Source organism: Theropithecus gelada, chromosome 1 (genome assembly GCF_003255815.1).
Source record: "Theropithecus gelada isolate Dixy chromosome 1, Tgel_1.0, whole genome shotgun sequence".
In the NCBI taxonomy this organism is placed as follows: Eukaryota; Metazoa; Chordata; class Mammalia; order Primates; family Cercopithecidae; genus Theropithecus; species Theropithecus gelada.
Window position 1 is genome coordinate 210012423 of NC_037668.1, and position 27051 is coordinate 210039473.

At 37.8% G+C, this 27051-nt stretch overlaps 1 protein-coding gene across 1 annotated transcript in view; it reads right to left on the minus strand.

Annotated features, from left to right (window-relative positions):
- Nucleotides 1–27051, minus strand: part of ERO1B (endoplasmic reticulum oxidoreductase 1 beta) — a 67455-nt gene that overhangs the window by 20627 nt on the left and 19777 nt on the right. Inside the window, exons 3-8 of the mRNA XM_025385376.1 lie at nt 17916–17999; nt 16242–16283; nt 14119–14201; nt 7923–7996; nt 559–679; nt 59–105 (exon numbers count right to left, since the gene is read on the minus strand). Of these exons, the coding sequence (XP_025241161.1) occupies nt 59–105; nt 559–679; nt 7923–7996; nt 14119–14201; nt 16242–16283; nt 17916–17999 (451 nt within the window). The remainder of the gene's footprint in view (nt 1–58; nt 106–558; nt 680–7922; nt 7997–14118; nt 14202–16241; nt 16284–17915; nt 18000–27051) is intronic.

A 27051-nucleotide genomic window follows, 5' to 3' on the forward strand; every position in this document is an offset into this window, starting at 1 on the left:
TTATAAAGACATTTTATAAACAATGAAAAGCGTGAAAATGTACATAGGAAAAACCTACCTCGGCTAGGTGCCAGAGGATTTAAAGGACGATAAACAGATCGAGGCCTGAAAAAGAAAGCATAATACCCGAACATAAAATGGTTTAATTTTTATAGTGTATAATTTTATTCCAGTAGAAACAAATACTCCCCTCCCCACCCTCTCTCTTTTTTTTTTTTCAGACAAGAGTTTCACTTAGTCACCCAGGCTGGAGTGCAATGGCGTGATCTCTGCTCACTGTAACCTCCGCCTCCCGGGTTCAAGCGATTCTCCTGCCTCAGCCTCCCAAGTAGCTGGGATTACAGGCACCTGCCATCATGCCCAGCTAATTTTTTTGTATTTTTAGTAGAGATGGGGTTTCACCATGTTGGCCAGGCTGGTCTTGAACTCCTGACCTCAGGTGATCCACCCGCCTCGGCCTCCCTAAGTGCTGGGATTACAGGTGTGAGCCACAGCACCTGGCCTCTCCCCACCCTCTCTTTATCAGTCGTTCCTTCTTCCCCCACCCCCTCCAGTTACTTGAAACAGTTCTCTTCATAGATGCTGTTCCACACTCTCCATGCAGAGGTCCCTTTATAGCCAGTGTAACGCTCTGGGTTCAGCAATAGGTCTACATACTGAGCAGCTGGAGATCTCTCATCTGAACAAGAAACAATTCATAAAAACCATCCATATTTCACCATTTATCTAAGAGTTAACAGTACAAAGCAAATCGGACTACTCAAAGGTAAGAGAAATGCCATGCTTTTCAAGTAATCTCCAACTTAGATGGTACAGTGGCTAGTACACTTGTGACTACTTGATGCAGGATTTGTAATAACTTGGACAAATTCCTTAAGAGAAGAAAAACAGCTCTTCCATTTCCTTTGGCTATGCAGTGCTCTCTTCAGCAATACAACATTCCCTTCACCTTATCAGAGGCATGAATCACTTCTTAAGTTTTAACCACCCAGGACTGAAAAGACCAAAGAGAATCATAACCTGCGCTAATATTTCATAGGATTTATTCTCTAAGAATATACCTACCTAACCACGCACTTGGAAACATGTTGTAACATATATTGTATTAAAAATAGAGATTTCCCTGCTACTCTCTGCTTGGAGTTATGAAGTAAATGGCTCCATAACGTTGTGATCCAAATCTGATTATTCATAAAGCTATACCATGCTCTAGTTTTTAAAAGTTATATATTACTGTTTTTACGGATGTTAACATACTGAAGTGCTTTTTTTGCTCTCAAACTAAAACGTAGTAGGCACAACTTTCACGAAGTTGTTGAAATATTTAAAACGAAATAACCATTTTCCATATTGAAACCCAAATGAGTATTTACCTGATCTCCACTATTTGGACTTTTTTTTTTTTTTTTGAGACGGAGTCTCACCCTGTCACCTAGGCTGGAGTGCAGTGGTGCAATCTCAGCTCACCACAACCTCTGCCTCCCGGATTCAAGTGATTCTCCTGCCTCAGCCTCCCTAGTAGCTGGGACCACAGGCACGTGCCACCACATCTGGCTAATTTTTGTATTTTTACTAGAGACGGGGTTTAATATGTTGGCCAGGCTGGTCTCGAACTCCTGACCTTGTGATCCACCTGCCTTGGCCTCCCAAAGTGCTGGGATTACAGGTGTGAGCCACCACTATGTCCGGCCCTATTTGGACATTTTAATTGAGATCTCTAAGGAACACAAAAGATTTTTAAAATCTTAATTATTGAAGCTCACATTCTGAATAGAAATGGGAAACGTGATTTTCATAGCTAAAGAAAAATTACAATGACTAGGCCTCACACATATATGCTCATAATACATATAAGCTCAAGTGTTATATATGATGGCACAGATATATTCCTTTATTTATAGGCTTACTACCTTTTGTTGTCATTAGTTTAAACAATAATACATAATAATAGGCATCTGGTTTAAAACAGGAGTCAAATATGGTCATTAAATGTCCCTCTTTCATTACCTGATAGTATATTTTCCTGTAAGTAAACAGTATTCCCTGGACAGTCAATGACCACAGACTGGGATTATCCATGATCACAGGGCAAAATAACATCTTGATCCATGCCTTCCAAGAATTACCTGGCACTTTTTGTTTCTGAGACAGAGTGAGATCTCAATGTGAGATCTCAGCTCACTGCAACCTCCGCCTCCCGGGTTCAAGCAATTATCCTGTCTCAGCCTCCCAAGTAGCTGAGATGACAGGCACTCGCCACCATGCCCAGTTGATTTTTTGTATTTTTAGTAGAGATGGAGTTATGCCATCTTAGCCAGGCTGGTCTCAAACTCCTGACCTCAGGTGATCCACCCGCCTGGCACTTTCATGATGTAGGAAGAATACAAGGATAACTAACAATTTACTATATTAAATGGGTTGTATATAACTTAGAAAATGGAAACATGATTTTGCAGACCATAAGAATACTGGCTCTATTTCTTTTTTTTTTTTTTTTTTTTTTTTTGAGACGGAGTCTCGCTCTGTCACCCAGGCTGGAGTACAGTGGCCGGATCTCAGCTCACTGCAAGCTCCGCCTCCCGGGTTTACGCCATTCTCCTGCCTCAGCCTCCCGAGTAGCTGGGACTACAGGCGCCCGCCACCTCGCCCGGCTAGTTTTTTGTATTTTTAGTAGAGACGGGGTTTCACCGTGTTAGCCCGGATGGTCTTGATCTCCTGACCTCGTGATCCACCCGTCTCGGCCTCCCAAAGTGCTGGGATTACAGGCTTGAGCCACCGCGCCCGGCCCTACTGGCTCTATTTCTAGCTCTAAATTTGAAACGATACTCCACTATAAAAAACAAGGCAAATAAAACAATTTACAGATGGATAGAAAAAACTGTCCAAGAACACAGATTGACTCAGGACTCAGAAACAGTAACTTTCAAAAATCTTAATCTAAAATAAAAATTCAAATTATGAAGTATAAGTGTGGCTTTTGATATGGGCACAGTGGTGCATGCCTCTAGTCCCAGCTGCTTGGGAGGCTGAAGTGGAAGGATCACTTGAGCCCAGGAGCTGGAGGCTGCAGTGAACTATGATGGCACCACGCACTCCAGCCTGAGCAACAGGCCCTTTTTTTTAAAAAAAAAAAAAAAAAAAAAAAAGAAAGTATGGCTTTTAGTAAAGAAAAAAAATCTTAAAACTCAGTATTTAGTTGTATAGTTTTAATCTCCAAAGCTGCTCCTTAAATAAATTTGTCTGCAAAATTGAATTACGTATAAGTTTCACAATTAAATATAACATTAATTTATGTTCTCTGATGCATATATATGTACATATTCCTAAATAATTTGTGTGTGTGTGTACATGTAGGACTACATGTGTATAGAATCCTCTACAAATGTACAAATTGGATGAGTACCAACCGCTTCTCCCAACAAAACCAACCAAATAATAAAGAAGAAAAACCATGATTCAAATATTAAACCATGATGATTTAAAATATACTTTAAGGGAGCTAAAAAAAAAATCACAAGAGGAAAATCAATTATATCAGGTTTTTCATTGTTCTTTTTTAAGAAATGTGGTCTTACTTTGTTGCGCAGGCTGGACTTGAACTCCTGAGCTCAAGCAAGCCTCCTGACTCAGCCTCCCAAGTAGCTGGGACTCCAGGTGCTCACCACAACACACAGCTCAATTATATCAGTTTATATAACCACTTAAGTAAAACTTACATTTTTAAGATTCTTAATGTTTATTCCCTTACTTTAATCAATACTTGAAAAAAAAAAATCTTGTAATACTTTCTCAAATCATGAAGAGTGGGTTTTGTTAACCTACACAAGGAGTTTGCAAACTACAGCTTGTGTTCCAAATCTGGCTTGCTGCTTATTTTTGTAAATAAAATTTTCATGGAACACAGGCATGTTCATTTGCTTACATACTGCTTTCACACTATTATGGCAGAGATGAGTAATTGCAACAGAGACCCTATAGTCAGTCTATAAAGCCTAAAATAGTTATTATTAGTCCATTACTTACAAACCTTACCATCCTCTGCTCTATACTGACAAGAATGTCATGAGACATCCAGAGTGAGCCAAGTGTGTGGCAGAAAGCAACTACAGGCCAAGTTCTCTACAAACACACTAGCTGGCAGTGCCCATCCTTATCCCTGGGCCATCTGTGACACTGATTTTCATTTGTTCCTCAACTGCAACTTGTCTCAGTTTGTATAGCTGCATCATTCATTCAGACAATTCTCTCTAAATTATCTGGCCCTCTACTATGACCTCCCCTACAAAAGTTTTATCTTCTTTCTGCCTCTACAAAGCAGCTTCATAATTCCTAACTCTGGGAATTCATGCAGTTGAACTACTATTATTTCCTCCTCTTCAAGTATACTTTTTTTTTCTTTTTTTTTTTTTGCAATGAGTCTTACTCTGTTGCGCAGGCTGGAGTGCAATGGCATGGTCTCGGCTCACTGCAACCTCTGCCTCTCGGGTTCAAGCAATTCTCCTGCCTCAGTCTCTCATGTGGCTGGGACTACAGACATGTACCACCACGCCTGGCTAGTTTTTGTATTTTTAGTAGAGGCAGGGTTTCGCCATGTTGGCCAAGCTGGTCTCAAACTCCTAACTTCAGGTGATTCACCCGCCTCAGCCTCCCAAAGTGCTGGGATTACAGGCATGGGCCACCGTGCCCAGCCTCAAGTATACGATTTTTTCTAACTGAATTTCCTTGTCACTGTCCTAATTTAATAGAGTTATGAGGTCATACCACATTTTCTAGGATGTTAAACTTTCCTCCCTACTTCCTAACTCATATATCTCTTAAACATTAATGGTAGCATATAGGACAACTTAGTGTGCAAGCTCTTTGCTATGGTCACAGATAAAACAATACTGTATTATAGACTCAGGATTCAGCTTAAAGCCCTCCATCACCAACTCTACCCCAAACTGCTCCTAACTCACTGTTAAAACATCATTTACAGTCAAGGAGAAGATATAGTTTATATAAAGTGCTCAAGAAATTTTGATACACAACCAGATTTAGAAACTACTGTTTTAAACATTAAATTTATTAATGAACGTATTTTAAGGGAAAAAATAAAACTAGAAATCTATCGTGCTATTTAGGCTTTTTATGAAACAACTAGTTCATTCAGCAAGTATTTACTAAGCACCTACCATGTCCAGGCACCGTTCTAGGCACTAGGGATACATCAGTGAACCAAAAACAAAGCCCTTGCCCTCAAGTAGCTCACAATCTAGCTGGGGAAGACTGACAAGAAATCGATACACTCAATAATATGCCATATACTGTCAGGCAGTTGTTAGTGCTTGGGCAGGGTGGGGGCCAGCAGTTCAAAGGGACGGGGAGTGATAGTGGCTACTATCTTACATAGCCAGATGAGAGCAGGTTTTTCTGATAAAGTGACATTTGAGGAGAAACATGAACCAAAAAGAAGAAGCAAGCCATGATAAAGATAGTAACAACAACAACAACAACAACAACAACAAAAGAGTGGTAGGAAAAGCAGTTTACCTTAAAGGATATTAAATTACTAAATTATTTTAAAAACTACGATTTGATCTATAGGGATCATCTTCCAATCAAACGAAGTCATTATCAACAACAAAACGGCAGGAAATGGGGTATATGAATATATTCCCCAGTAAACTAGGTAAATATTCTTTATATTTTTGTTTTAATCCACTGAATTTGGGAAACAGCAATAACTAAACAATGATTATAAAGCTACCCTGATGGTAATTTTAAAAACTACTACAGGCCAGGCATGGTGGCTGACGCCTGTAATCCCAGCACTGTAGGAGGCCAAGGCAGGTGGATCACCTGAGGTTAGGAGTTTGAGACCAGCCTGGCCAACGTGGCGAAACCCTGTCTCTACTAAAAATAAAAAATTACCTGGGCATGGTGGTGCATGCCTGTAATCCCAGCCACTAGACAGGCTGAGGCAGGAGAATTGCTTGAACCCAGAAGGCAGACGTTGCAGTGAGCCAAGATTGTGCCATTGCACTCCAGCCTGGGCAACAGAGTGAGACTCCGTCTCAAAACAAAACAAAACAAAACTGCATATAAACCATTGGAATATATATGAACATTACAACTCAGAAGAGTCATGGTAAACCAATTAGTAGGTACCATGGTTTTATAAGAATCTAAAAATAATTGATTTAAAATATAATCTTGAAAATCTTAAGGGGATGATTTCATATAAATTCTTAAGAAACATCTCTTACTTTTTACAATTTAAGAAACGAATATTTTTAAAAACAGGTAACACAGCTGGGTACGGTGGCTCACGCCTGTAATCCCAGCACTTTGGGAGGCCAAGGCGGGTGGATCACGAGGTCAGGAGATTGAGACCATCCTGGCTAACACAGTGAAACCCCATCTCTACTAAAAATACAAAAATTTAGCCAGCCGTGGTGGTGGGTGCCTGTAGTCCCAGATACTCGGGAGGCTGAGGCAGGAGAATGGCGTGAACCTGGGAGGCGGAGCTTGCAGTGAGCCGAGATTGTGCCACTGCACTCCAGCCTAGGCGACAGAGCGAGACTCTGTCTCAAAAAAAAAAAAAAAAGTTAACACTGTTTATACTGATGGCAGGTAATCTACATATCAATTATTTATAGCACGTACTTCCTGCAATTAAGTATTTTATTAATTACCTATTTACCATAAGAGTAATATATATTCACACAAATTATTAATCTGAAAACCTATTAAATAAGCACTATTTATACTTTCATCAAAGAATAGGTAAATGGACAATTCAGAAATAAATGACGACGAGTGTTAAGCACTCAAATATAACTGTAATGACAAACAGAGCAAATGCAAGAGTAAGGAGAAGTTCAATGGCTTGCTTTGAAAAACCCTTTACCAATTCTATACATCATAGAGAGGATACTTCATTAATTACCCCTTGGTATAACCTTACAAGGATTCCTTTAAAATTTCCTTACTGAAACCACATAAACCAAGATAACATTCCATCTCCCACCATTATTCTCAGTTTACCATACTACAGTAGAAGCTCACTCTAACTTACTCCACTACAGGCTGGATTGGTAGCACAATTGTAGCTGTGAATCTTTTTTAAAACTTTAGGAAGCAGATCACTCTAGATGCCTGAAGAGTTCCAAAGAACTATTTCCAACTATGCATACTTAATCCCCAAATTATTTTCCACTGTGAAAAATATTACAATACCAAGGAAAAAGGTGAAGAGAAACCAAATGAATGATTTACGCCTACTTAGCACAATTCTTTGGGAATATTATCCTATAGATAAAAAATTTTGAGTCACTGCAATTACCTTCCGTTAAGAGAAGTGGTAGTTACTCTGGTGGAGAGTGTCCAGTCTTTCTACCATTCCAGGGGACTCTTGGAAAAAGGGCTGTGGAGAAGTTGAATTAGAGTCCTCTCCAGCATTAGAAAGCATCTTTATATGAGTTTGTTAAGACCTCTAGCAAATTCCAGTGTAAATATTTTTACAAAACGTTCACAGACCTATAACTAAGTGGCTTCAATTGAAGGTCCATGGCAGATGGGGTATCATAATGGAAAGAATACAGGTTTTGGATTCGGATATGGGATCAAATCCTGCCTCAGCCTCTTGCTATTGTGTGATCTTGGGCAAGCTATTTAGTCTTTTTCAGACTCAGTTTTCTCAGATATGAAATTAATACACACTTATGAAGGTAGCTGCAGAGACCAGAAATAATGTATTTAAGGCATTTAACACAAGGCCTGGAACACAGGCTCTCATTAAATGCCATTATGAATAAGAAGGTCTACATAGCAAAATCCAGTATTGAAGCTATAATTCAGTTTATATTCTCATTGATTAAAAATGTCTCATGAAAAGGTTAAAGTTAAAATAATGTAATGATAATAGTTTATTGTATTACCATCAAGTTCACAAAAGTGATCCCGTGAATCATCATATCTTGCCCAGTCAATGAAAGCTTCTTTGCTTTGATTACTATGGGAAGGAGGAATAAAAAAGAAAAATTATTAAATTTGGAGCTGAAACTTTTAACACTGTATTCTAGTATCATTAAAATAGATAATCTGAGGTCAGTTAAAGATTAGATGATGCCACAATTCTGTTATTAGTGATTACACAAAGGAATGATAAAAAACAAGTTATATGAAAATATATATATTAATTTCCTTGAGTAATTTATATTTCTTAACTACACTGAATTATGACTAGTCAATAATATTTTAACTAGAAATTAATTTATAAATACATATAACGTGTAAACACAAAACTCAAGCTAAACTTTTCAATTAACTTAGAAATTATAATGTTAATTGTATTTTTTCCTGAAGTAATTAAATTTACTTTCAGAATTCTTTTAATTTAAATTGCTTCTATACTTACAAGATCTAAAATACCAGTAACTGTATTTCTATAATCTCCCATCCAATGTGGTATTCACTGGTTACAACAATGCGACTTTCATCATGGTGTATCATTCATTTCACAGCCTACTTCACATTTAACAAAATCTATGATCAAGATTTCTGACTTGAAGAACTGATAAGGAACAACTTCACTGAAAACAACTTTGATCTACATTAACAAACCTATATTCAGGCCTTCTCTGTATTGAATACTCACGATGGTAGGATCTATCAGAGAGGCATCATTTTGCTACCCTCTTTATTCATAACACAAAAGGAAAAAACAAGGTACAAAAAACTATATAAATCAGGTATATAAAGGTAAAAATCAGGTAATTCCTAAATGTGGTACTGTCGTAATCAAGAATTTGTTTTGTATTTGAGAAGCTGCTACAAAAAAGTATATCAGCTTGGCTATACCACATCAACTTTATCAATATATTTTTCCAGTTCAACTTACTGTGGAATTTTTTCCCTATGGGAGTATATAATAAAAATTAACAAAAATATTGTATCATAGTTGACTCAATTGAAATACATAATGCCATAAAAAATAATGCCTAATTATAGCTAAAATGATGTAACTAAAATTGTGTTTAATAAGATAGATCTTATGTTGAAAATAGTGAAGAACAAATCAATAGTGATATAAATTCCTATTTTCTTGTTAACGATATGACTGACTTTCAGGAACTTTCTTCTTTGAGCATCATTATTTGAGGAGGCTTTGCTGATTCTTTCACCTAATCCCTGCCTAAAACCATAATAAAGCCATGCCTAAGCCAGAAAAAACATTGAATGTGCATCCAAAGCTAATAAAGCTGACTCAGTTTGATTTATAAATGAATTAGAAGGGACCTTAGAGGTTATCTAGTTGAACTTTTCCAAAAGTCAGCTTGAAGATGGATGCAACACTATTTGCATGAGAATTTCTCAGGCTTATCCTTTCAAGATAGTGTCCTGAAGTTAAAGTAGTAGTCTTCAAACAGGGAAATGAGGAGCACAAAAGATGGAATAGGGAATGAGAAACTTTCTGGGAGTGATAATTTTTTTTTTTTTTTTTTGAGATAGGGTCTCACTGCACCCAGGCTGGAGTGCAGTGACATCATAACTCAATGTAGCCTTGACCTTCCAGGATCAAGTGATCCTCCTACCTTCAGCCTCCCAAGTAGCTCAAACTACAGACATACGCCAACACATCCAGCTAATTTATTTATTTATTTTTTTGTACAGACAGGGTCTCGCTATGTTGCCCAGGCTGGTCTCAAATTCCTGGGCTCAAGTGATCTGCTTGTCTTGGCCACCCAAAGTTCTGGGATTACAGGCGTGAGTCACCGTGCCCAGTCAATATATCTTTTATTTATTTATTTACTTACTTACTTATTTATTTGAGACACAGTTTTGCTCTGTCACCCAGGCTTGAGTGGAGTGGCACGATCTTGGCTCACTGCAACCTCCACCTCCTGGGTTCAAGTAATTCTCCCGCCTCACCCTCCTAGGTAGCTGGGATTACAGGCGCCCGCCACTACGCCTGGCTAATTTTTTAAATTTTAGTAGTATTTAAGTAGTATTTTCACCATGTTGGCCAGGTTGGTCTCAAACTCCTGGCCTCATGTGATCCCCTGCCTCGGCCTCCCAAAGTGCTGGGATTACAGGCATGAGCCACCAAACCTGGCCTATGGTATCTTAATTGTGATGATGTTATATGGGTGGACACATGTCAAAACATCAAACTGTATACTTTATATGCCGTGTGTCATATTTCATTATACCTCAAAGTAAAGCTGTTTAAAAAATCATAGTACCAGTCGCTGGAGAAGTTGTAGGAAAAATAACTGATACACTGCTAGTAGCAATACAATCTGGTAGCAATTTTAGAAAACAATTTGGCAGTACCTAATCTCATTCCTAGGTGTATTCTCCATAAAAATGTACACATGTATGCACCAAATTTATTTTTTATTTTTTTACACATAGTATCTCACTTTGTCACTCAGGCTGGGGAGTACAGTGGCACAATCATATCTCATTGCAGTCTCAAACTCATGACCTCAAGTGATCCTCCTGCCTCAGCCTCTCAAGTAGCTGGGACTATAGGCCCACACCACTGCACCTGGCTATTTTTTTTTTTTTTATTTTAATTTTTAGTAGAGACAGGATCTTACTTGTTGCCCAGGCTGATCTTGAACTCCTGGCTTCACATAATCCTCCTGCCTTGGCCTCCCAAAATACTGAGATTACAGGCATGAGTCACCATGTCCAACTGTATCCACCAAAATATTTTTGAAATGGCCCCAAAGTATAAGCTATCGAGAGCAGAATGGAAACATAGCATTCTTACTACAGAATATTATGTGCCAATAAAAAAGAATTAAACATTGCTATGTCCAAAAACATGAATGAATCTCAGACACATGTTAACAAAAAGAAGCCAGGTACAAAAGAATATATTCTATATCATTCTCTTTATAAACAGTTAAAACCAATCTCTGTCGGTATCTCAAAATCATGGTTAACTTTGGAAGGTGATAATGACTAGGAAAAGTCCACATGGTAATCCGGGCAGCAAGTGTACTGCTCTGGATGGTGGCTATAGAGTTGGGTTCACTTTGTAAAGTTAAATTGACCTTTACACTTAATAATTTTCTACTCTACTGCATGTGTATTATACTTAAAAAATTTAAGTTTAAAAAATTTCTGTTCAACAACAAAAAACTACAAGCAAAATTAAAAGACAAGTCCTAACAACCAATAGAGCCAACAAAGAATTATCACATTATATAAAGAATGCTTACAAATCAGTAATAATTTAAAAATCCAACCCAATAGAGAAAAAAATGACAAAGAATATAAACTGGCAATTTACCCCAAAATTTTGTAATGACTTAAGCCTAATCCCTAGATCATTCCTCTATTTACACTCTCTCCTTGGTGACCTCACTCAGGTTATGGCTGCTAAATACCATCTATTCATTGACTGACTTCCAGACCTCTCCCCTAATTCAGACTTGTATACCCAACTGCCTACCTGAAATCTCCAAGGGGATGTCTCACAGGCAGCTCAAACTTAACAAATCCAAATTTGACTTTAACTTTGTATCAGACTTGTTCCTCCTGCAGCTGTCCACAGGTCACTAAATGGCAACTCCATTTTTATAATTCCAAATCTTGTAGTCATCCAAAAGCTCATATCTTCTCAATATCACATATCTAATACTGCAGCAAATCCGGTCAGCTTTATCTTCAAAATACATCCAGAACCTGACCGCTTCTCATCATTTCCACTGCTATCACCCTGGTCTAAATCACCATAATGTCTCATTTGGATTACTACAATAATCATGTAATAAGGTTTCTGCAACGTATCAGGCTCCCTCAACACATGCCCTTAACTCCTCTGTTCAAAACCTCCCAGTGACTTTTATTCTACCCACTCTAAAAGCAATACTCATTATAATTGCTTTCAAGGCTCTACAAGAGCTCTACCCACCCCACCTCCTGCCCCATCCCCAGCATCTTTTGACCTTGTCTTCTGCTACTTTGCCCTTGATCACTGTGCTCCAGTTACATTGTTTTACTGTGTTTAGGTCTAGGCATGATCCTGCCATGGGGGTTTTCAACTAACATTTATATATACCTGGATTGCTCATACCCCAGCCAACCATAGGATGACTCATGCCTTCACCTTCTTCAGCAATTTGTTCAAGTGTCGTATTATCACTTAGGTCTTCTCTGACCACCCAATTTAAAACAATGCCACTCACTCCCAGTCCTCTTTGTTCTTCCCTGCCTGTCTTCCCTAACATTCATAATCATTTTACTTACTTATTTCTCATATATTTTACTTGTTTATCATGTTATTTCCTCTGACAAGGATAAAGCTACACGAGGGCAGAAATTTTATCAGTTGCATTACTGTATTCCTAGTACGCTAGAACAGCGCTTGGCACATTGTAGACATTCATTTGTTGAATGAAGAAGAAACTCAAATGTCCAATAAATTAAAAATGCTCAAATCCACTATAATTACAAAGTATAAATTAAACAAAAATGAGGTGCTATTTCACACTCATCAAACATTACTTTTGGTAAGGATGTAGAGAATGATACAAGCTGTCAGCACTGGAGTCAGTAAACATTCACACCAAGTACTATGGAATGCCATCAGGCAATATCAAGAATGGGTACAAAAAAGACAATCCTAAGATTCAACAATTTTACTTCTAATGTGAAAAAAAATTCAGGAATGCTCAAGGTGGCATGTTTGTAAAAGTAAATAATTGGAAATAGCTAAACAATCGTCAATAGGAGAATAGCTAAGTAAAATGTGGCATATTTATATGATGAAAATCATCAGTTAAAAGAATAAATCTGTGTTTCAACATGGACAGATCTAGAAAGCAAAATGTATAATGAAAAAAATTGCAGAATGTTAAATATAGGATATCATTTATATAAAGGAAAAATAAAACCATATACACAAAATAAAACTATCTTATGTATACATATAAATATATGATAAAAACAAAAATGGACTGGATATACACCACCAAATTCATGACAGTAGTTACCTCTACTGGATTAGGGAATACAGCATAAGGGATTTAAAATTTATGTGATATTTCTTGTTCCTTAAAACATATGGCAAAAAATGTTAATATTTATTTACTTGGAATGGAGGATTATTTATTTGAAATGGAGGATATATATGTGGGTGTTTATTATCTTTTATTTTCCTACATTAAATTTTGTTTTCAATAAATAAAATTGCTAATTTATACTGAGTCATTAGCAATTATAGTACATAAATACAAATCTTTTTTTTTTTTTTTTTTTTTTTTGAGACGGAGTCTTGCTCTTGTTACCCAGGCTAGAGTGCAGTGGTGCGATCTCAGCTCACTGCAACCTCCACCTCCCCAGATTCAAGCAATTCTCCTGCCTCAGCCTCCCAGGTAGCTGAGATTACAGGCACCTGCCACCACGCCCGGCTAATTTTTGTATTTTTAGTACAGACAGGGTTTCACCATGTTGGCCAGGCTAGTCTTAAACTCCTGACCTCAGGTGATCTGCCCACTTCAGCCTCCCAAAGTGCTGGGATTACAGGCGTGAGCCACTGTATCCAGCTCATAAATACAAATCTAATCAAATGGGAACATAAAGGAATTTCTGAAATATCCCATTCCCAACTACTGATTATGTCTAGTCATTTTACACTGCACAAATTTGAGGCCACTTATATATTATTTATGCTGGTTTCTATTTAGAACAAATAAGGAAAAGTTAACAGAAAAAAATCTATGAAATTTAACAGTTAGGCTAATAACTTTTATCATTCAAAAGGCAACATGCAGACTGAATTACTATTTATAAAAGACTTAGGAGTTCAAGCCCCTTCTTCCATAGTAATCAGGAAAAATGGATCCATAAACCCTGTTAGCTGAACAATCTTGTAAATTTCTACTTTTTAAAAGATTTACTATGGATGGTACATTCTAGGAATTTAGGGATAAATCAGCCAAGAAGAGGCAAAGCTATTATGAAATTTAGGATAAAGAAAAACTTTTTCTTCCTTTAAAAAATATATTAGTTAAAACTTTAACAGGTACAAAAATTTTTTACCAAAATCATAAAAAAAAATTGATTCTTGATATCAATAAGAGAATATTTTCTTAATACTACCAAAATAAAACTTGCCTTAATGTGCTGTTAATTGCTCCCAGTTTATTAGCTTGCTCACAATCTTCTAATTCTTTGGTATTGTTTGCCATTTTCAAGTACTGCAAAGAAGTTCATAAGTTTAGTAATAATTATTACCTTATTCTTTATTTCAGTTTCTATTGGCAGAATAATCAGTCAACAATGATATACACTAAATATAGATACATTCCATTATAAAAATCCCTATCATATGTAAGAAATACAAATGAAAATAAGGCAGAAATTTCCACCACCTAAATATTATTTCCATCAACAACATATTAAAATTTAACAATTAGGCTGGGCGCGGTGGTTCACATCTGTAATCAGCACTTTGGGAGGCCGAGGCGGGCGGATCACTTGAGGTCAGGAGTTCAAGACCAGCCTGGTCAACATGGTAAAACCCCGTCTCTACTAAAAATACAAAAATTATCCAGGTGTGGTGTCACACACCTGTAATCCCAGCTACTCGGGAGAGGCTGAGGCAGGAGAATTGCTAGAACCTGGGAGGTGGAAGTTGAAGTGAACTGAGATCACACCACTGCACTCCAGCCTGCATGACACAGCAAGACTCTGTCTCAAAAAAAGAAATAAAAATTTAAAAATAAAAGTTAACAATTAGCACTGATGTGTTGGTGATGATGTCAACTGAAAAAACAACCCTCTTGGGAAGTAAATTTGACCATATATATGTGTGTGTGTGTGTGTGTGTGTATGTGTGTGTATACATACATATATGTACACATATATACATATATATGGTCAAATTTAGTTCCCAAGAGGGTTTTAATATATATAAAAGTTATATATATACACACACACATATATATACATATATATACACACATACATGTTTGCAAAATGCTTAAACCTTTGAACCTGCACTCCCACTAGTGAGACCATATCCCAAGGCAACCATTCTTTTAAAAAGGTACAACTGCCTTGGAAAATTATTTGGTATTATTTGTAATGTTGAGATAGGCACACCTTGTGGTTCAGCAATCCAGCCTTTACATGTACACCTAGAGAAACTCTTGCATGTGTGCACGAGACAAAGGACAAAAATGCTAATGCATTACTGTTTGAAATAGCCAAAAATTGGGAACAACTGAAATGTCCATCACTAGAGGAATGGCTAATATGTGTTATAGTCATACAACTGACTACAGCTATTAAGATGAACAAAATCCACATATACCAACAAAGAAAATTTCAAAAGCATGAGTAAAAACACAAACTGAAAAAAAGTGTTTGTAACCTAAAGAAATACAAAAATATTTAAATAAAAAAATTTGCACACAATAAATTACATATTACTTGTGAATACACATGCAATAAAAGTGTAAAATATATTACTTGTAGATACACCTGCAATAGGAATATAAAATCGCAGACGGATACTTCAGAAAAATGGTTAGTTCTGGGGAGGGAGGAAGTAGAATGAACTGGGAAAGAGCTGAGGGGGTTTCAACTGCTTTTATATGGTTTTATTTATTTCAGATCTGAAACAAAAACAAATACAATAAAGTAAAAACAAAAGATTACACGGGAGAGAGAGCAAGAAGAAAATGCAAAGGAGGCACAAGGAGGAGACAGAGAGGATAGGATGATCTTCATTATGTACGTGCAGTAGTGAAAAACAGGACATAAACAGTTATCTAAAAACATATAAATGGCAAAATATAATACTCTCATAAGAGGACAAGAACAATCATTAAAAATGAATATCTTAATACCATCTGAAAGTACTCTGCTCAAAATATCTTGATAATTATTTACTCTATACAATATAATTTTGAACCTGCCAGGCTGACTAGTTGAAACAGAAGACTAAAAATAGCTATGTGATAAAACACCTGCTGACTAGGGGATGTGACACTATAGTTACATTTAATAGTTGTTCCAGAGATTCCAAAAACAGTACTGAAGTAATTTCAAAAGAATCTAGGAATGTACAACCTATCTGCTTGATGCAAGAGTTAGGGATTTGGAATTCTGAGGCAAAATGTCTCCATTCCCAACTAACCATAATATGGTTCTTTATTACAGCCACTGCCAGTCAGTAAATGGTAAATTTCACAATGTAAAACAGAAACACTCAAGGAAGAGGAGGGACTTACCTTATTAGAATGCCCAGCTTTTATTCCAACCGGAATTTTACTCTTAAAAAAACAAGAAAAACACAAATTTAAAAAGTGATCTTTATTGTTTTTGGAATTTCTTCACAAATTGTCAATGCATTGCTCTAATTCATCAAGTCTTTTATTCTATGAGGGGCAAATATACATTCGCTCAAATTCTGTTTTCACACTCTCTCATAAGGTAAAAGTGTTATCCCAATATACAGACTTATAAATCAAAGTATAGAAAACTGAATGACGTACACAAAGTCAGAAAGCCAAAAGCAGCTCTAATAACTCTTATTGCAGTATTTTTTATATTTATATAATTTAGGTTAAAAACACTGAAAATCACTTCTTCCACAAACTTTGTTACCATAGAAAAGAAAGTTTTAAAAGTTCAAAATTATTTGCAATGTATTATGTGCAATTTTAACTTCTGCTCTAATAAAGTGTAGGCAATTGTGGATTACTAGAAGGCTTTTTTTGGCCCACATGATTAACCTAGTAAATCTAGGGTTTACCAATGGGAGGAATGTGTGTAGCTGGAACATTCTTTTTCACAAGGCCAATAATTAGTGTTAGGCTTTAATAAATGTATTTGAATTATTACAACTGGTTTATCAAACAGAACTGTAAACAAAATACTTAATACATATTTTGTTCTTAAAGGAAACTGAATATTATAAATTTTTAAAGAATATTCCGTTTAGGAAGGACATTGGTGCAGATTTTTAAGGACAACAAACTAGACTGATTAGGTAAGAAAAGCAGAAAGTGAAAGGAAAACAAGGCTTCAGCTAATTACTGTTGAAGGAGAGGAATATAATTAATTATGTTAGATAACAAAAATCAAAGTCTAAAATGTAGCATTCTCTTGGTATTAAGTATAGGTTTTTAAAAAAATGTAAACGTAACAAGGCCAAGTGAAAATCTAATTCCAAGCCTGAAATTTCCCCAATTAAATCATTACAAATTTGAAATATAGGGCCGGGCGCGGTGGCTCAAGCCTGTAATCCCAGCACTTTGGGAGGCCGAGACGGGCGGATCACGAGGTCAGGAGATCGAGACCATCCTGTCTAACACGGTAAAACCCCGTCTCTACTAAAAATACAAAAAACTAGCGGGGCGTGGCGGCGGGCGCCTGTAGTCCCAGCTACTCCGGAGGCTGAGGCAGAAGAATGGCGAGAACCCGGGAGGCGGGGCTTGCAGTGAGCCGAGATCGCGCCACCGCACTCCAGCCTGGGCGACTGAGCAAGACTCCGTCTCAAAAAAAAAAAAAAAAAAAAAAAAAAATTTTGAAATATAGGGTCTAGTAGTTTATTTTTATTTTGTTTTTTTCCTATGAAACAAGATGCTGATTCAATAAAGCATGAAACAAAAGACAACTGCAGATTCAATCCTAGAACAGGCCTCTGATTTTCCTTCCATTTTAGAATAAGACTATATTTCCACATTCGATGACCAGTATCACTGGATACAAGTGTCTTCAAATCCATTTTGGTGTCAAGTATAGAATCTTCAATAATCTGGTTCTAAAGGAGAAAGCTGAGAGCATGTGAATTTGCTGACATGTCCAAATCCATTGACATTAGCCTGAAATAAAACAGAGGTTATGCTTTTCTAAAAGTCCAAGAGAAAACTGGCTTTGCCCTGCTGTTTTATTTATTATACCTCCGGACAGGGCTCCACATGACAGTCTTTTATTGAACAGTGGCCATCTTCTGCCCAGAAAGGACAAGGTCGCTTCAGATTAACCTTGAAAGAAAGAATAAATTAAAGTTAGTAAACTCATATTATAGTTACGGGATGTTCTCAAGGTGTCACTGTGTTGGACACCAGTGACATGGTGGTGAATAAGAAGGAATACTTCCTATCCCAGTGGGACCTATATGGTTCAGAATTTAAAATGACTGCAATGAGCTAGATCATGCCATTGCACTCCAGCCTGGGTGACAGAGAAAGCATTTAGAACTACTTTAATGTCTTCCAGCCTCCTGATGTTATCTTATTAATGACAGTTCTCTCATGCACCCATTTATTCAATGAATGAGAACTGAGCATCCACTATGTGTCAGACACTGGTTAGGCTCTAGGTGAAAAAAATGGACAGAAAAAGAACTCCCCTCTCCCTCTGGAACTTAAAAATCTATTGAAGGAAACAAGTCAAATATTTGTATGTTTCGTACAAGTTGTAGTCAGTGCTACAAAGAAAATCCAGAGAATTGCAATAGTGGGGCTGGCGGATGGAGGCCTCTGAGGCCGTAATATTTTAGGATGGAGGAAGTGTGCATTTGGATAAGGCAATAAAAAGCCTGGACAGTTATGTGAACTAAAAATCACCAGTTGAGCTGATGTTTAACGTAGAAGGGGGAGGGTGGTAGAGAACGAGGATGGAGGTAAACAAGGGACAGATCATGCAGGACATTTTAACCATGGTAAAAACTCTGGATTTTCCTATTCTACACATTACAGGAAGACAGTAATTCAATAGGACTTGCAGATTGCCCATGCCAAAATCTAGGTTTTATTCTCTTTCCTCCCTTTTCTTGTACCCCATCAAACAATTCATTTTCCATTTTTCACCACCTACCTCTTGCCTACACTATTGCAATAGTCTCCGTGCTTCTACTTCTATTTCCATACAGCAACTACAGTTATCTATTTAAAACAAATCAGATCACAACAATCCCTCCTCAAAACCTTCCTGTGGCTTCCATCACCCTTAGAGTTTATAAACTCCGCAGCAAGCTCCACAAGGCCCTCCATAACCTGGCCTCTGGCCTACCTCTCTGACCTCTAGTATGCTCCTCTGGCCACACTGGCCTTGCTGGGAACACACCAGGCTCCCTATGTCTCAAGGTCTTTATTATTTTTATTTTTTGAGACAGAATCTCGCTCTGTCACCCAGGCTGGAGTGCAATGGTGTGATCTTGGCTCACTGCAACCTCTGCCTCTTGGGTTCAAGAAATTCTCCTGCCTCAGCCTCCCAAGTAGCTGGAATTACAGGCGCCCACCACCGCGCCTGGCTAATTTTTGTATTTTTAGTAGAGACAGGGTTTTGCCACATTGGCCAGGCTGGTTTCGAACTCCCGACCTCAGGTGATCTGCCCGCCTTGGCCTCCCAAAGTGCTGGGATTACAGGTGTGAGCCACTGTGCCTGGCCGATCTTTTTTTTTTTTTTTTTTCCCTGAGACAGTGTCTTGCTCTGTCACTCAGGCTGGAGTGCAGTGGCACAAACCTGGCTCACTGCAGCCTCAAACTCCTGGGCTCAAGCGATCTTCGTACCTCAACCTTCCAAGCAGCTGGGACCGCAGATGTATCACCATGCCTGGCTAATTTTTTTTTTTTTTTTTTTTTTTTTAAGTAGAGCCGAGGTATCACTATGTTTCCCAGGTTGGGCTGCAATTCCTGGGCTCAAGCCATCCACCCACCTCAGACTCCCAAAGTGTTGAGATTATAGGTGTGAGCCACAATGCCTGGCCTCAAGGTCTTTATATTTGCTGTCCTCTCTGCCTGTATTATTGTTCCTCCAGATCTTATGACGGCTCACTCTTTCACCTCATTCAAGTCTCTCTCACATGTCATACCTCAGCAGAGAGACCATTCCTGGCCAGGCTTGCTGAAGTAGTGCTCAGTAGGCAACCTCTATCCCAACGTACTGTTTTACATTCTTTTATGGCACTTATCACTACCTGAATGTTATCTGCTTATTTATTGTCTGCACCTCCTACCATCATATGGATCAGAATTTTGCATTATCTTATCCTTAGTGCTTAGAACAGTAGTATAATACATAGTAGACACCAAATTAATATGGTTAAGTAAACAATATCTATATTACAGAGAAGGCAAAAATAGGTAGAGATTGGCAACATAGAGGAGAGGGTGATCAACTCTGACTTTTGGTAATACGTAACATGGGTATGACTAGAAGTGTTTGAGGGAGATTTATAGGCAGCGGGGCAGGATGTGCATAAACAAAGAACCTTAAAACAGCATGGCACATTTGGGGACTGCAAGTTCTCAGCCTGGACACCTCCCTCGAGCTTCTGGCCTGTATACCTACCTGCTTCCTTGATTATCTCTTCCTGGATAGGGCATTCATAGGTACCTCAAAATTAACATATCCAAAACTGTACTCCCTCCTTCTAGTAATTCTCACCATCTGAGTAAACAGCAACTCCATTATTCTAGTTCCTCAAGCCAAAATCTTGGCAGCTTTTCCAGCAACTCCCTGAGGCTCTGGCCTCTAACAAGCCATTATCCAGGAACCTAGGTAGCAAATAAAGAATAAACCTCCTTGAGCCTAAACGGAAGGGACAGCACTTTATGTGCCTTCTTCTCCCCTGGCTTACTTCAGGTGCTAATCCTAGCCATACACTCTCTCCTTGGAAAGAGACTGGAGGCCTCTGCCAGCAAGAAGAGGAGGAACAGCACTCTCTGTGCTTTCTTCCCTGGCTTGCAACCTCTCATTAGGAGGCAAGGGGCCCTCTCCATGACTAGAAAGAGAAGGGGACATTCCCTGTGTCTTCTTCCCTGACTTGCTTCAGGGAACTCCAGACCAAAAGGTTACCCCTGCAAGGTGCATGTGAGACTTCTTGCTTGAACAGGAGAGTGAGCACTCTCTGCACTTCCTTCCCTGGCTTGCTCCAGACATAATCCCAGCCCTGAAATCTCTGCCAGCACGAATGGAAGGGACAGCACTTCTCAGGCCTTCTGCCTCCATGTGCTCTAGAGATAAATTCCTATAATCTCCCGGTGGAAGGAGGTGGGGGACCTCCCCATTCCTGAAAAGGGAAGTCAGCACTCCCTGTGCCTTCCTCCTGGCTTGCTTCAGTAATAGCTTCAGATCAGAAGTCTCCCCCTGCTAGGGAGGCATGAGACCTGCTGGCCCAAAAAGTAGAGTGGGCTTCCTGCACCTTTTTCCCTGCAGGCTCTGGCAATAATTCCAGGTCTTCAAACTCGCCACGAAAAGTTTTTGAACACATCGAGAACCCCAACTTTTATAGCTTTCATTGGAGGGACAGGCTGCTAAATCACCTAGCTCTGGGAGTTGATGAAGCTCTACACTCCTGAGTCTCCTAGACCACTGAGAACAAACAGGTGACTTTTAAACTTGCAAATAAATATTCAGCAGCTATCTCCTCCAGGTTAAAAGTCAGCAGTTAGATCAAGAATATAGACATCTGCCTCAGACACTCTCCTTGGTGCAGAGCAGAATCAGTGGGAGATAAACTCTGGCTTTCAGCTTCTCTGCAAGGAAAGAAGAAACCAAAGCATGCATCTAACATCCCAATACCTCTAGTCATATCCCAAGGGAATGGCTTCTACACCACCCCTCTCAAGGCAATAGTACAACTTGACTCTAATTTCTTGGAGGCCACTAAGAACAAAGACAGGCTGGACAAGCACAAAGTTCTGAGGAACCAGAATACTGCCCAGGCTGACTGGGAAGAAACACCTGCTACATAAGACCAGTCTAACAAGACTAGAGAAGGTGGTTCTTTTATATAATACACAGAAACCAATACAGAGTTAAGAAAAATGAAGAATTACTTCTTCTAGTAATATTCACCATCTGAGTAAACAGTAACTCCATTATTCTAGTTCCTCAAGCCAAAATCTTGGCAGCCTTTCCAGCAACTCCCCACAGCTTTGGCTTCTAATAAGCCAGTATCTAGGAGCCTATGTAGCAAATAAAGAATAAACCTCCTTGAGCCTAAACAGAAGGGACAGCACTCTATGTGCCTTAAGAAAAATGAAGAAATAGGGAAATATTATGCTCAAAAAAAAAAAAAAAAAAAAAGACAGTCTCAATTAGAAACCAACCCTACTGAAATGAAGATATGTGATTTACCTAACAGGACATTTAAAAGGAGTCATAAAGATGCTCACTGAGGTAAGGAGTGTGATGCATGAACAAACTAAGAATGTCAACAAAGAGGCAGAAAATATTTTTAAAATACCAAACAGAAATCATTGAGCTGAAGAACACAATAGCCAAACTAAAAAAATTCAATAGAGGGGTCCAACAGCAGACTAGATCAAGCAGAAGAAAGGATTAGCAAACTTGAAGACAGTTCACTGGAAATCATCCAATCTGAGGAACAAAAAGAAAAAAGACTGAAAAAGAGTGAAGACAGCCTAAGGGACTCATAGGATACCACCAAGCAGAATTACACACATTATCAGAGTACCAGAAGTAGAAGAAAGAAAAAAAGGGGCAAAAAAAAAAAAATTCAAAGAAAAAGTGGCAGAACACTTCCCAATTCTGGGGAAGGAAACAGAAAGCCAGATCCCCCTATGTTAGCTTGCTTATGATGAAAGAAAGAAAGAAGGACAGAGAGAGAGAGAGAGAAAAAAAAAAAAAAAAAAAGAAACAAAATGAAGCAAAAATAACAAAACAAAAAAACCCAGCCAGATCCAGGAAGTTCAATGAAAACTTGATAGGAGGAATCTGAAGAGACTCACACACCAAGAGACATTATTATCAAATTGTCAAAAGTTAAAGACAGAGAAAATATTGAAAGCTACAAGGGAACTTCCAATAAATTACAGGCAAAATTTTCAACAGAAACCTTGTAGGCCAGAAAGGAGTGGAATATTAGATTCAAAAAGCTGATAGAAAAGGAAGAAAAAAAATTGTCAACCAAAAATACTATATTCAGTGATCCTGTTCTTCAAAAATGAAGGAGAAATAAAAACCTTCTCAGACAAAAGGTAAGGGAATTTATCACCACTAGACCTGCCTTATGAAAAATGCTAAAAGGATCCTTTAAGCTGATGAAAAATGTTGCCAACTAGAAATATTAAAAATATATGAAAATGGCTGGGCACAGGGGCTCACACCTGTAATCCCAGCAACTTGGGAGGCCTAGAGGGTGGATCACTTGAGGCCAGGAGTTCAAAACCAACCTGGCCAACATGGTGAAACCTCACTTCTACTAAAAAAAAAAAAAAGTACAAAAATTGTACTTTTGGTGGTGCGTGCCTGTAATCCCAGCTACTCAGGAGGCCGAATCAGGAGAATCACTTGAACTTGGGAGGCAGAGGTTGCAGTGAGCCAAGATCGTGCCATTGTACTCCAGCCTGGGTGATAGAGTCAGACTGCATCTCAAACAAAAATAAATAAATATGAAAACATAAAACTCACTAGTAAAAGTAAGCATACAGTCAAACTCAGAACACTATTATACTGTAGTGGTGGTGTAAATATCAATTATATTTCTAATAGGAAAGTTAAAAGTCAAAATATTAAAAATAAATAACTATAGCTATAATACACTATGCAAACTATACAAGACATAAGACATGTCCGTAAAACCAAATTGGGTGGGTGGGGAGGGGAATAAAAGTATAGCATTTATGCAAGTGATCAAAGTTAAGTAAGTATCAGCTGAAAACAGCCTGCTACTAACGTAAGATGTATGTAGGTCTCATGGTAACTACAAAGCAAAAACCCTTAGTAGTTGCAGAAAAGATAAAAGATTCAAGGCATACCACTACAAAAAAGTCATCAAACCACAAAGGAAAACAGCAAGAGAGGAGGAGAGAATAAAGGAATTACAGATTAACAACAACAACAATAAAACAATTAACAGAATGGCAATAGTAAGTCCTTACCTGTCAACGATTACTTTGAATGCAAATGGATTAAATTATCCAATCAAAAGCCATGAACTGGCTGAATGGGTTAAAAAATAAGACCTAATTATATGCTGCTTATAAAGGACTTGCTTCACCTCTTAAGGATACACACAGATTGAAAAGATAGAAAAAGATATTCTATGCAACTAGAAACCAAAAGAGCAGGGGTAGCTATCCGTATGTCAGACAAAATAGACTTTAAGTCAAACATGTAAAAAGAGACAAAGGAGGTCATTACAAATGATAAAGGGGTCAATTTATCAAGAAGTTACACAAACTACATATACATGCACCCAACTTCAGAAAATGTAAATATATAAAGCAAATACTAATAGCTTTGAAGAGAGAGATAAACTGCAATATAATAAGACTTCAATACTCTACTTTCAACATTAGATCTCTAGACAGAAAAAAAAAAAATCAATGAGGAAACACTGAACTTGAACTACACTTTAGACCAAATTGCCCTACCAGATATTTATAGGATATTCCATACAACAGTGACAGAATATACATTCTTCTCAGTACATATGGAACATTCTCCAGGGTAGATCACGTTAGGCCACAAAACAAGTCTTAACAAATTTAAGAACACTGAAATCATACGAAGTATCTTTCTTGACCACAATAACATGAAACTAGAAATCAGTAATCAATGAAACCAAAGTTTTTTTTTTAAAGACAAACAAAACAGACAAACAAAGAAAAAGAGACTAACAAAGAAAAAGAGAAGATGCAAACAAAATCAGAATTAAAGAGGAGACATTACAACTGATGTTAAAGAAAAAGAGACTACTAATCACAACTATATTCCAATAAATTGGATAACCTAGAAGAAATGAAGAAATTATTAGAAACATGCAGCCTACCAAAGCCAGAGTAAGGAATTAATGAAAATCTGAATAGGCCAATAATAATTAAAAAGATTGATTCGATAAAAAGTATTTTATCAAAGAAAGATCAGGCACTGGGCACAGTAGCTCATGTCTGTAATCTCAGCACTTTGGGAGGCTAAGGCAGGTGGATCACCTGAGGTCAGGTCAGGAGTTCAAGACCAGCCTGAACAACATGGTGAAACCCTGTTTCTATTAAAAATACAAAAATTAGCTGGATGGGGTGGTGTGGGCCTATAATCCCAGCTACTCGAGAGGCTGAGGCAGGAGAATCACTTGAACCCAGGAGATGGAGGTTGTAATGAGCCAAGATCGTGCCACTGCACTCCAGCCTGGGCAACAGAGCAAGACTTACTCTCAAAAAAAGAAAAAAGAAAGGCCAGGACCTCATCTCATGGCTTCACTGCTGAATTCTACCAAACATATAAAGAATAGCAATCAATCCTTAAACTTGTCAAAAAAAATTGAAGAGAAGGTAATACTTTCAAACTCATTTTAGAAAGCCAGTATTTACCCTGATTCCAAAGCCAAAGACACTACCAAAACAAAAAACAAAAAACAAAACAAAAAAAGAATAGAGGACAACAGCCCTGATGAACAAAAATGCAAAAATCCTCAATAAAATACTAGTGAACCAAATCCAACAGCATATTAAAAAGATCATTCACTATCATCAAGTGAGATTTATCCCAGAAATACAAGGGGTAGTTTGACATACATAAATCAATAAAAATAATACACATTAATAAAATTAAAGACAAAAGCCACATGATTATTTTGATAGATGCAGAAAAAGCATATGACAAAATTCAACATCCTTTCATAAAAACTACCCCCAAAAAATAAGGTATGGAAAAAATGTACCCCAGCATAATAAAGGTCATGTACCCACAGCTAACATCATACTCAATGGTGACAACTGAAAAGCTTTTCTTCTAAGATTAGAAACAAGACAAGAATGCCCACTCTTGCCACTTCTATTCAACATAGTACTGGAAGTTCTAGTCAGAGCAATAAGGTGAGAAAAAGAAATAATATACATCTATATAGAAAAAGAAATGAAAATATCTGTTTGCTGATGACATGATCTCATAGAAAACTTTAAAGACCACCAAAAAATCCAGTAAAAAACTGGTGATAAATTCTGCAAAGCTGCAGGTTACAATGTCAGCATACAAAAGTCCATAGCATTTCTGTACACTAACAATGAACAATCCCCCCCAAATTGAGAAAACAATCATATTTACAATAACATCAAGAAATGAAATAGTTGTAAATTTAACCAAGGAGGTGAAAGATTTATGCACTAAAAACTAAAACACTAATGAAAGAAACTGAAGACACAAATAAGTGGAAAGATAACCCCTATTCACTGATTGGAAGAATTAAATTGTTAAAATGTTCATGTTACCTAAAGTGATCGACAGATTCAATGCAATTCCTATCAAAATTCCTATGTCATTTCTTTACAGACATATAAAAAACAATCCAGCCAGGCACAGCAGATCACATCTGTAATCCCAGCACTTTAGGAAGCAGAGGTGGGAGGATCAGTTGAGGACAGTTCAAGGTTTTCAAGCCTACAGTGAGCTATGATTGTGCCACTGCACTCCAGCCCACACAACAGAGCAAGACCCTGTCTCAAAAAAACAAAAACAAACAAACAAAAAAAGAACAATCGTAAAATTTGTATGGAACCAGAAAAGACTCTGAATAGCCAAAGCAATCATGAGCAAAAAAACCAAAGGTGGACTCATTGCACACTGTGATTTCAAAATATATTACAAAGTTACTGTAATCAAAACAGCATGGTACTGGCATAAAAATAGACACATCAACCAACGGAACAAGTTAGGAAGTCCAGAAATAAACCTAAGAATCCCAAGTGTGTACGGTCAATTGATTTTTGACAAAAGTGCCAAGAACACACAACCGGGAATGGACAGTCTGTTTAATAAAGTGTTAGGAAAACTGGATATTCACATTCACAGGAATGAAGCTGGATCTTTACCTCATACAAAAATGCTCTTTCCCCAGATATCCACATTGCTTGCTTTCTCACTCTTTAGGTCTTCCTGAAATGGCATCTTTTCAGTCTTTTTTTGTTTGTTTATTTATTTTTTTGAGACAGGGTCTCGCTCTGTCGCCAAGGCTGGAGTGCAGTGGTGCGATCTCAGTTCACCGCAACCTCTGCCTCCAAGGCTCAAGTGATTCTCCTGCCTCAGCCTCCCAAGTAGCTGGGATTACAGTTGCACGCCACCACTGGT